At 44.5% G+C, this 12,311-nt stretch overlaps 1 protein-coding gene across 1 annotated transcript in view; it reads left to right on the top strand.

Moving 5' to 3' along the window:
- LOC147618065 (uncharacterized) overlaps positions 1-12,311 on the top strand; it is a 105,280-nt gene that overhangs the window by 15,073 nt on the left and 77,896 nt on the right. Inside the window, exons 3-7 of the mRNA XM_086775309.1 lie at positions 3,306-3,489; positions 3,641-3,859; positions 3,986-4,075; positions 4,449-4,542; positions 4,646-4,709. Of these exons, the coding sequence (XP_086631435.1) occupies positions 3,306-3,489; positions 3,641-3,859; positions 3,986-4,075; positions 4,449-4,542; positions 4,646-4,709 (651 nt within the window). The remainder of the gene's footprint in view (positions 1-3,305; positions 3,490-3,640; positions 3,860-3,985; positions 4,076-4,448; positions 4,543-4,645; positions 4,710-12,311) is intronic.

The raw sequence follows: 12,311 nt of genomic DNA, 5'->3' as shown, positions 1-12,311 counted from the left end.
CAAACATGCTTGACAGGTGCCTCAAGCTTAGGCAAAGAAGACACCATTTCAGATTTCTGCAGGCGCAGCAAACTTGCAAAATTCAGATGACCAAAACGTGCATGCCACAGTTTTGCATTTGAAATAGCCTGCGTATCCATAATAGCACATGCTGAATTCTCTACACATTTGCCATCCATATTGAGCTTATACAGCCCTCGACATAGTGAACCAGATGCTACAATGATGTCACCACAAGAGAGATCATGAACAGTACATCTGTCATCCACAAATTTTACAACCAAACCTGTTTTGGCAAATGCGGAGACTGACAGCAGATTCTTTTTGATCCCTGGCACATACAATGCATCAAAAAGTGTAAAGGTGTTGCAATTTGCAACATTCAGCACAATCTGTCCAACTCCTTTAACGGGATAAGAGGAGTTATTGGCACAAGTGACAGTATTCCCTGTGGGAGCAGACTCAAGGAAAGTGAATAAACTGCGCTGCGAGGTGATATGCTTAGTGGCACCACTATCAAAGTACCATACATTTGAATCTACTGCAGACATACATGTGTCATGCAAAGATGGGTCATAACTGCACTGCGCATTGAATGCCCATTCTGTATCTTGAACAACATTAGCAGATTCATTGTTAGAAGGAGAGGCATCTGCAACAGCCATACCAGCCTCTTTCTTCTTAGCCTCTTTCGCAGCCAGCTTAGGACACGCTTTGATGACATGATCATTTCCCTTACAGTACTTGCAAAATGTCTTCTGTTTGTCACCCTTCTTCTCATCTTTGTCTTCCTTCTTTGGTTGCGCAGCATTTGCAGATTTCTGCTTACTAGAAGAAAAGCCAGCTTTACCTTTCTCGCTTCTCTGACTAGCAACGAAAGCTTGATCTGCGACACGCATAATATTCCTGTTTTGCCTTGACTGGTCTTCTTGCAGCAAAACAGAAACTAACTCCTCAAATGATAAGGCATTGGGATTGCCTTTCATCATCAAGCGAAGAGTGGAAGCAAAACCCTGATAAGAATCTGGTAGACCATTCAAAACAGTCTGCACAAGTGAACTGTCTGACAGGATTTCATCTGCAGAAATGAGCTGCTCTTTGAAATCCTTGATCTTTGTCAAAAAGCTATCCATAGAATCACCTTCGTTCATATGCTCACTCTCCAACTGTTTTCGGAGGTAAGCAACACGAGCCTCATTTCTTGCCTGATACAATGTGGCAAGTACATCCCAAGCATCCTTAGAAGTCCTGCAGGAGCGAATATGTGGGATAATGGTACGTTTGACAGACAGCGCAATCAAGGCATGAGCCTGCGCATCTCTACCATCCCAACGAATCTGCTCTGCTGAAAGTGGTGGTTCTCGAACAGCTGCTACAGCACTTGTGCCTGCACCATCATCAACAGTACCTGTTTCTGATGTGTTTGCAGCATTCCCAGCCACAATAGGACGTGCATCAATACCCTGCACAATGTTCCATAACCCCTTTGCTACCAATACATGTCGCATCATATATGCCCACAATGGATAGTTGGTGCCATCCAACTTATCCTCAGCAGCCAACATGCGGAATACATCATTGTTGTCAGCCATGGCCAATGACTGTACTACTAGATGTAAATGCTGTCTGTAAGAGGTAAACCTGTATAAAATCGACCTGTGCTATGTAGCACAGCCCAAAACAGACGAATGGGCACCTGTCCTGCAGATTTTAATCTTGACAGAAAATCTGCACAGTAGGACGATTTTGCCTGCGCAGTACTTGGAATGCAAAAACGGAGGGCGAAATGACTTCAGATCAAAATTCTGAAACGAACAAGCCCTATGGGTTCTCCCACGGCATATACTAACCTGCAGACGCTCGTGAAACCTCGTCGCAATCGGAGGAGATGAAGCGGCAGGTGCCGGTGATGCTGCCCGGGAGGAGGAAGCCTGCTCTGATACCAATTGTTGGAATTAGGGTTGCAGGAATGCACACACAACTTCAAGAAGATGAGGAAGCTTGAGCACAACACAGTAGTGTATTATGAGTGCCAAAAATGAAAGATAACAAGCCCTAGAAGATAATGGGCGTATATACAATGCACGGGGGAAAAAACCTCCTAGTGAGGGAAAAAGTGCCCCGGCGGTCCTAAGGGTGTTCACACACATCACTACTATAATATGGTAACAGTTTGTAAGGTATGAAGAGTGTAGACCACTGTAGATTAAAATAATAATAGTAGTAGAGTCTTATCCCTTCAGCGACTTCTTCACTATTGACGAATTGACGTGGAGGAGCTAGGTTGCAAGTTAGGTGTTGGCTCTTGATTTTCTTTAGTTGCCTTAGCTTCCACTTCCGCTTCCTTCTCTTTTTGGGCCAACTCTTTGTTCTTCTTTTGCCTAGCGAAGTGATTAAGGCTTGGATCGTCGCGGTGACATCGATTTTGGCTATATCAACTCAGTGGAAGGAGGGTTGCAATACATAACTTTTTGTAATTCCTCTCCCCAGTGGGAGTGGTACTGTAGGCTTGGGGAAAAGTCTCAGTTGTGGGGTTCTTCATGATTAGTGTTTGCTAAATGCACTAAAATATTATCATTAAGGTAATCAGCCACATTGGTAACAATTGAAATGATTGAGGGTTTACCTGCCAGCTATTGGTAGGGCAGCCCGTGGTTCCTTGGGGGCCTGATTGTCAGTAGAAAATTCAGGTTGTAAGAGGAGAGGAAGATGCTACATTAGTTTGCCCTTTAGTGTTAGTAGGTGCAGGGGTTTGCCCAAGGGATGGGAGGAATTTAGAGGAAAGAGGCCTTGGAGAGGATATGCATATGGATAAGTTTCTTCCCCCTCTTTATCCTTCTCTGGATTTGGGAGAGAAGGGGCCCCAACGTTCCCACTTGGAGGGCAGCCATGAGAGACGACCCGCCACTCTTGGCGAAAAGCTGGCCGAGGTGGAGCATTAGGCTGTGTTGCCCGAGGAGCACGTTTGCGCCGCCTCCTATGATCCCTAGCTCTAAGGAAGGCCAAAGTGGTCCATTTGGTGTGACAGACCCGGCATTGGTCATGTCTACTTGACATCTTCATATGTTGCTTCAAGGGACCATTAGGTCTCGGAAGCAGCACAAAATCCTTAAAAGACTCACTGTCATGAGCCAACACCTACGCTTTTTCTAATTGTGTGATCAAATTTGTGCCATTGGGATGTTTCAGCTGTATAGGTTCTTACTTCATTTCTAAAGAAAAAGAAAATTACCCTAATTATGTTGCTCCCCTATTGTTTAAATATCCTTGCTGTTTCTGATATGATGTTATCATTGGCATTGCAGGAGCGATGTGTTTATGTATTTCAAAGGGATGAATCAAAGTCTGTGCAGGCAGCTGCTTTGCTTCCTTTGATTTCCCTTCTTGAGTTATGCATGCAGAATTATGTTTCTTCCAACTTCTGCTTAGAATGGAGCACAGCAAAGGTTTTTTTGCAGGAGTATAGGAAAGCAAAGTCTTCTGGAACATGTTTGTTGCGGTTCCACTCCCTTACATTTACACGGATTTGTGTTAGAAGAGAGTAATGATGTAAAAACTCAGCATGCATAACCATGGTCCTTCATGTCTGCATTATTTCATGTGATACAAACGATTTTTTTATAGTGTCTTCTTTCTGCAGTGAGATCAAATATACTGATTGTACTCGGTACTATGGTGGAATGCTTCCCTTCCACTTTTGAAGAGGACAACACAATCACTATTTTGAATCTGTGCCTTGATAGTTTGGATGAACAGCTGCGACAGAAAGGAAAAGATCCTTTATATGTCCTGGTTGCGGGAGCAATGAAGTGTTTAGATGGACTTCTTATGTGGTTTGACAGGACAGTACCGGCAGGGGGTATGCCATTTCTTTGTTATTATACACAGTATACTCCTGTTTTAGTATTATTGTTCCAGTGAGTTTAGTCTGGCTATGGCTGCTTTACGTAACACAGGTAAGCAGGCATTAGTTCTTTATGTGCAGGTTCAGTTGAAGCTGCAAGAAGAGTCTACACATATCTTGAGCAAGTCCTTTATTTTCGAGAGGATCTGAAAAGATATGAAATGGTTAAAGGTTAGAGGGGGGCAACTGCTCCTTATGCAATCCACCTCTTTATATTTCTGATGTCTTCTTCTACAGCACTGTCTGGATGGAGGATGAGGAACTTCGATCTTAGGCTCTCTATATACAAATCCCTGCCCATCATCAGGTGGTCATGATGGGCCAGCCAGCTTTGGCACGAGCATGTCTGTAGAGCTCCTTCGTACAAACCTGGGGCTTGGCAGTGCCCAATATAAAATTTTGCCTATTTCTCCTGACTGGATAGCAGAGCAAATTCCTATCTTGTTTTAGCTGTTTATTATGGCAAGGTTCTTCTTTCTTTTACTTTTTCTAGGTAAGCAAATCATTAGAATGCCTGAATACACACATCTTATTGTTCATGCAGCTGGTTTAAGGCTTCTCTCCAGGCATGCTTGCCTTTTTCGACTTCGTCTTTTAGATGACTCCATGGTTTTCCTCAGGTGGCTTGAGGCCTATTGGTAAAAAACTCACCTTTTTAAAGAATGCTCAATAAACAACTACATACTATGTTTGTGTTTTTGATAGGCACTCATGTGTCCTTGTATTCGCTTCTTCTTGTAGCACCCATTTGAATGCCCAATTGAGGGATGCAGCACTGCAAGCCTTCAACGAATTTATATTGCAAGTATGGTATACAAACCACATTAAATTACATCTCTGCTTACCTTCGATTCCCTTACAATGCTCAATCTGTTTGCACAAAGCACATGGGATAGGATTGGATGTGTTGGAGCTCTTAACTATGGGCGAGCCATTTGGAAGCGATGAAGCTTGTTGTGCTTCTCACATCTCCTTTTTCCAAGGGGATATGTCTGTTCTTGAAGGATCGTGTGTGTGTGTTGAAAGGATTATCATCACCTTGGACTTTGGGAAGATTAGTTAGACAGGGTTGTCCTTTGAGCTTTTGTTGTATGCAATTGCCACTCATCCTCTGCTGATGTTTATGGGTATCCTTACTTGGGAAGGAGAGTTACATGGATAGTATAGCCAAACGGGTCATCAATGGTTGCACAGGCATATGATGATGACTCTTTTTTCTTCCTGGCGAATACTCCAAGGGATTTGACAGCGATTATGGAAGTTCTACAATTGTTTGGGACAGCAGCTGGGCTGAAAATCAACTTTAGAAAATCGAAGTTGCTACCACTAAAATAGGTGGATTGGCATAGTATTCTCTGGCCAGGAGATATATTACCCCCAGGCCAAATCACTAGGCATTTGGGATATCCTTTGGGTTTGAACATATCTTTCAAAGCGGCAGTTGCATGGGTGCAAACAAAAGTCAAACAAAAGGTTGATTTAATGGCACTTGTCTACATGGTCTTTGCATGTCAGGTTGTGAATAGTACAATCCATCATAATGGCATACATACAATTCTTCTTGCCGTTGCTGATTTGGGATAAAAAATCCATGTTATGAGCAATGGAACTGTAATGGAAAACAAGCACTGATAGGAAGGCTTTAAGGCTATTGAAAATGGAGCATGTATGCAACCCTAAAATGCATGGTGGGCTGAATATCATGCATTACCATGTACTAGCTCGGAAAAGTATCACGATAATAACTTTCGCGGGACAAGGACAGCCATGGGCACCGATGCTGGCTACAATGTGTGCGTGTTACAAGGTTGATTCTTTTGGGCATTGGAATCTCTCCTATTGGGATATCTTGCTAGGTCAAGTACAAGGAAAAATCCAAGGCTGTCCCTACTCTTCTAGATTGTTGCAAGATTGGAAGTCGTTGCTCATACATTTGCATTGGGCACATAGCCCAATACCTCTTGGCTCAGCTAGTAGGACATGGAGATATGTCGTATATATCGGTTGGGCAACAACAAGATGATTGGGTGCTAAAGAATAGCCAACCAAGTTATATTACAGAGTTTCCTCTTTTGGGACTGACAATGGAAAGGACATATAGTTTACTGCTTCCACAACCATGGATAAAGGGACATGTGGATCAGGTGTGGCATATGAGCAAGTCCTTAGGTTGGTGGAAAAGTAATTTGGGAAAGATATATCAAAGCAAATTGCCTTAAAACATAAGGTTTTTCTATGGAGATGTCCCACAGGAACACTCCCGGTATGTAGGAGAGTATTTGGCAAAGTCGAAAATTGTGGCTCCAAATTATTTGCGGTGCCATCATCAGATGGAGAGTATTTATCATTTGCTCTGGGCATGCACTGACACAAGCGACTTTTTGAATCGCCTATTTTTGGATATGCGAATAAGATTCCTTGGGGTGACATTTGGGAAAATGTTTTGGATGTTTGAAAGATATCCTTCCAGACTGCAAGAATATGCTCTTTTCTTTGCTTGGGAAATATATTGGGCTATATGGACAATATGGTTGGATCGTAATTATGAGGTGTTTGCCTTCGATCGACAAGTATGTAGACTTCTGTTGATCATTACGTGAGTCGTTGCATTACAGGTTTGAGCTGCAGCAGATTGATCAACAGAACTAGGAAGTGTTTTTCCTCTGTTTTTAGATGTACTTTACTCAGAGTCTCTTGCTTTTAGGGTTCTCGAATATAAGATTTGACAGTGTGTGTGTGGTGGATGTATGGGTTTTCTTTGACTACACTATATGAATGTGTACTGGTGCATGTAGCTTGTGTGAGAGTAATTGCCCACAATTTAAGGTCACACCATTAGGATGTTGATTATGCTCCTCCTTACCAACTAGCAAGGTCACCGTGATAAAGGGACACAGACTTTGAGGATCCTGGCAGTATGATGCACCCATAACTTATTATAGTAGGCACAATGGTTTGAACTACAAAAGTTTGACACGCTTTAGGATTGACAGGTAATATTCTCCACTTTTTTCCCAAGAGAAATATCCTGTCTATTAGCATAGGCTTTTCGTGTGCATTCTTGGATGTGTGTAGGGCCACCAGAATCTTAAGGGGTAAACTTGAAAGGCTACCCTTGCGGCTGGCCGCAAGGGTAGGCGGGGGGGAGGGGCGGGGGGTTGTGTGAATAAAGGCTGCTTGCTGCCTTTGAACAGCTCTGGGGTCTCTTTGCCATGGTTTGTATTGAGGCCAATCCTCAATTGTGACAATATGAGTATGCTCCTCACCATAGTGGTTTATCGAATACTAATTCAATGTCTGGCTGTGTCGACAGTCAACTAGAGAAAAAGGAGAACTCTTTAAAAGTAGTCATTGCTGGCAGAGACACTCAAATGATGTGAGCGATAGAGAAAGGGGATATAGAATGTTTGATCTGGTCTTGCAGTGGTTTATCGAATACTCATTCAATATCTGGCTGCGTCGACAGTCAACTAAAGAAAAAAGAGAACTCTTTAAAAGCAATCATTGCTGGCAGAGACACTCAGTGTGTGAGTGCCAAATAATCCCAGAGATAGAAAAAGGGGATATAGAATGTTTGATCTGGTCTTGTAGTGGATCCCATTTCTAGTAGGAGAGAGGTGGTGGGCTGAATGAGACTGGAAAGAAGCTCCTCCGCCTCCGGCTCTATCAATGAAGTTTGAGATCTCATCTATGTAGAGTCCGAAGAGAGTCGGAGATAGTGGGTATCCTTGTTTCACTCCGACTGTGGTAGAGACCTCAGAGAGTCCTCCCGGGCATCTCACCCCATCTCACCCTGCCAATAACTAACGAGAGAAAGAAAGTTATATTAAACATCTTCTAAAGACCCAAGACCAAAGTGATACAATGCTATCCATGGTATGTCTCATCATGGAAAAGGAAAACAAAACAAGTACAACTAACATAGCTCTTTGAAAGTAGAGGTTGATACAATCCCTTCGCTAGCCTCCCCCAGAAAGTTATCAGCTAGGGCTGGCGAAGAAGTTGTAAGCTTCTGGAGAGCAAGAAGAGATGCCGTACGGTGCATTTGGGAGTATGTGATATATAAGCACTAGTGCAAGAGAATCTCATCATGGTGTGCCTGAGAAGATGAAGCACCAGGGGCACATCATCCTCCAGTAGAGGGTACAACCCTCAAGTATGTCGAGCATGGGGTTACTGACCATGGCCGAGAGGTCCTCTTCTGTCACCGTACGTGAGAAGGTGGTGTGGTGGTGGTGGAGCATGTCCTTGATATAGAGCGGATGGGAGGATCGTGGTTCATGTCCTGTGGGCTTGGGACGCTGGGTACGTCTTAAGTGCGCAAGCCCTTTCCGAAGTGACTCCTCGGGGATGGGGCAGAGCTGACGTATCCTGTGGTGGACTCATGGGGTCCACTATGCTGGTGTCCTTTCCCTGGGTGTGGAAGAAACTGGTGATGGTTGGCTAGCGAGGAAGGAGGGGTAGTGACACTCTCTTAGGAGTCTCTCTTTGTGTATATGAAGCTCCAATAGGAAGAGTCCCGGGCAGGAGGGGTTTGGGAAGTCCATGATATTGGATCCTCATGGAAGAGACAATGGTACCTCTTGTGGATCTCATGGTACATTGCCCCTCTGTCTCCATCCCTATGTGGCATAATCTGCAGATGGTCTCCTCTCGATGTCTCTGTATGAGCTTTCTAGCTCTGAATATGTGCTCTACTTGCCCTCTTGTGTTCACCCGTAGGTGGTGGGAGGATACCCATAGCTGGCCAATCACGATCTGCATGCAATGTGACATGTGAATGCTCAGGTAGCGTGGCTGCTAGATGAAGCCATCCACTGTGAGCATGAGGAAATGATCTCTAGAGAAGTGCATCTTCGGTGGGAGCTCCGAAGGTGTGATCCATGTGCTGTGTATGTGAGGCTAAGGAGGTCAAACCGGATAATCCGGTTGACGTCCCCATGGGAGATCCAGAGAAAAGGGGAGTCCAAGCAGTACTTACGTGCGAGTTGTCGTGAAGATTGTAGGGAAGCCTTGGGTATCTGTGGGGACTCATCATGCTATTGCGGTGGAGGTAGGTGACTGTCGAAAAAAGTGTCCACCACCATCGGGGCTGTTGTGGAACTGATCCCATGTGGGACCGATGTTTTGCTGCGAATCATGCAAGAGAACATCATGACCTAGGGCCTCTCCACACGCTGCCAATCTGGCTCTGATAAATATGGTCCCTAGAAAGGTGCTCCATACATGAACCTTCATCTTCAGCTCTTGGAAAAGGAGAGAGAGTAAAAAATGAGAGAGAGAAAGAGATGCCATAGTAGACGAGAGAGATTGCACAACTCAAATGATTCTCATTATAATAGAACCACTCAAGTACATGCTTTTATAGGCATCAAGCCTTATCTTATGACCAAAACCAAATAAGGACTCTTCACACCCAAAGAGGGTGTTCACACCTACTAACTCCGAAATACCCAGCAGTTACGACAATTTTGTTGGGAGGTAAAGTAGTGACGAAGTCCATCAATATATCCTGAAAAGGTCCTTCTAGAATAGGCAAGGGCTGAAGTAAGTCTTGTTGTTTCCCATGGGGAACCTTCTCACACTTGCTCTTTGGACACATAGTCAAAGACATCTTGCTCTTTGGTGCTAGACATTCCTTGATAACCACTGGTGGTGGGGAGAAGATGTGGCTGGTACGCCTTAAGAACACAAAGACGGTTCTTACATAAGAGCCATCCATCAAGTATCATGAAATCATATGGCTTCGTGATTGCTGCAGCTTTTGCCCGATTGAGTACCAAACTCACCCGAGCCCGGATACTACCTGCGCATCTCGTGAAGACGCTCCCCTTGAGATCTAGCACCCGAACGATACGCGATCACGAAGACTCAATGCATCGGCCCTTGGATTGCGGCCCTTGGATTGGCCTTACTTGGAAGATGCTTACTTGATCATATCACCAAACTATTGAATGATTTGACTCCAGCGAGCCTGGTGGTCACTGCACTGAGCACTAGGCATGGTCTGTAACCACCTAAGTGCTTGATGATCCATGCAAACAGTGAATTCGTGCCCATATAGAAAATGTTTTCAGTGTTTCAAGGCTTGGTTTACGGTAGCAGTTCTGTATCATATCTAGCTTCAAGCAAGGCACTTTGGAGAGGGCCTTCTTGAGCTTGTTGAAAGCAATCAATGCAATGGAAGAAAGCTACACTTTCTGATTTCGGGTCTTGATATGTTAACGAACTGTCCACATCAGACTGATATGCCTCGCTAAATCCCAAGAAGGAACGGAATGTCATCAACCTTGGCAAGTACCATCAGAATTAGTGGTTGGGCACAAACCCTAAGTGCTAAACCATAAGCTTCATCATCTTAATCTCTTTTTATGCAACATCCACTCACCTCCCAACCACGACAGTCGTGACAAGCCCACAAGTCTTGGTTGTCCCCACCGAGCCACGAGCTGAGCTAACTAGATGGACGTACCGACCAATCTCTACCTCGTGACGTCCCATACCGCCACGAAGCTACCCTTGCGGGCCTCGAGACTGTTGCCGGTCTCGGCTGCATGAAGCAGGTGCATGTCTGCACTAGATCCAGGCTCCTGACCATAGAGCTCTCACAAAGACACGCGAGACTCTATATGACTAATGACTAGCCTTGGCCACCCTTTTATAGGCTCTTGGCCGGTCATCGGGCGTCCACACTTGGATGCCCGCTCGTCCATACTTGGGTGCCTGCCCGCTAGTCTATCCCTAACTCAGCTCGCCAATCAGCTTGCCTAGTTCCAAGCTCCCCAACCTCGAAGCTAGTCGTGTGCGTGTAGCACACGGTAGATACACACTGTGCACATGACACGAACCGTGCGTGTGAAATTGTCTGCTGACATGGTTATGTGGCATGTGACAGGTGGTAAGTGTTGATCATAAACCTAGCCTTAGGAGTTAGCACTAATTTATAAGTGAGTGTGTACACACTTCATTAAGTTTTGGGTGACCAAAACTCACTTATAAATTATGACTAGCTCGGTGTTCACACACACTGGTGTCCCGAGGTGGACATAACCCAATGTCCACCGCCCAAACCTTATCCCCTTTGTACAAGGGGAGTAACCAGCCATGTGTCCACTCTAGCTTGCTCCACAAAGCACGTGCCTTGCACCTACACTCGACAACTCACCACCTGGCTCCTCTCTCTAGAGATTGGCGCCTCCTTCATGAGGGCTGTTGGGCTGCATTTTCTGCACTTTCTCCTTCCCAACTCCATTTCCAAGCTTGCTAAGGTGTTTTTCAAGCTTCCAAGAGTGTTTCCGGATGCTAATCACTCTCCTACACACTCCCAATGATTGAAATTCACCAAAACAGCTCTCTTTATTGCTGTAATTTCTAGTCTTTTTGCTGAAAACCCTAATTTCAGCTCTCCTTTCTCAAGTTGAACCTTAGGGGAAGCTTTCCCAAGGTTCCCTTTATCCTCTTGAAGACTTTTGTCGCGAAGAAATGTGACAAATTGAAGATCTCATCACTCCAAGGACTTCCATTGCGAAGACTTTCGTTGTCATCCACTTTATTTGTGATTGGTAAGCTTTTATGCTTAAATATGGAAGCAAGTAGCAGGAGGGAGGAACCGGATTACAAGATCACACAGCCTGTGTAGTGTTCTCTTGTCCTACGTGCTCTCTTGTAGATTGTTGCTACCATGTGTTGGTGGACAATAGAGAGCAGATGGTAGGGAACATGGACACTCGAGAGGGTAGTGTGGATTGCAAGTCTACATCGACAACCACTTGTTTGCAATACTGTATTCATATGCATTGGTATGGAAATCTGGTCAGAAATGCCCATGACACTATGTACTTGATTCTCCCAAGATCAATATACTTTATTTGAGGGAGGGGTCGGCCGTTCTGGCTCATTGTGTATCTCTTGTCAATTCAGCAAATTACTTCTTGTATTTGAGTAAGTGTCCATCAAATCTTAGTGTATTTAAGTGTATTGATTAGCATTGTGTTCAACCAAGTCACACTGTCCCCATGTCTTCTTCCACTTGTCTGGTGTCTGGGCATGGGTTTCATCATGTGAAATAGAGCTAGGAGGTCCAAATAATTATATCGAATGTGGTCGGGGCATTTGTCAAACCAAAAGGCATATCGAGAAACTCATAATGCACCTTCTCACTCCGGAATGCCGTCTTATGGATGTTTTCAGGGGCTACACAAAAGCAAAAGGTAGCAAAGGCCGCAAAAGCAAAAAGTGAGGATGCCCCCCTCGATATGCTGGCCCTGCCAATCATTCCACCAAATGGTGGCATCACCTATGATGTGCAACGATGCTAAAACAATTTTATGATGGTCATCCTTAAAAAAATACGAAGTAGATTGATGCAACCATGAATGAACAACATTGGCATCCATCTTACCATCAT

The sequence above is a fragment of the Cibotium barometz genome, chromosome 35 (genome assembly GCF_041138505.1).
Source record: "Cibotium barometz isolate CiBa-2024 chromosome 35, ASM4113850v1, whole genome shotgun sequence".
Lineage (NCBI taxonomy): Eukaryota > Viridiplantae > Streptophyta > Polypodiopsida > Cyatheales > Cibotiaceae > Cibotium > Cibotium barometz.
This window is presented reverse-complemented; position numbering and strand designations above follow the sequence as displayed.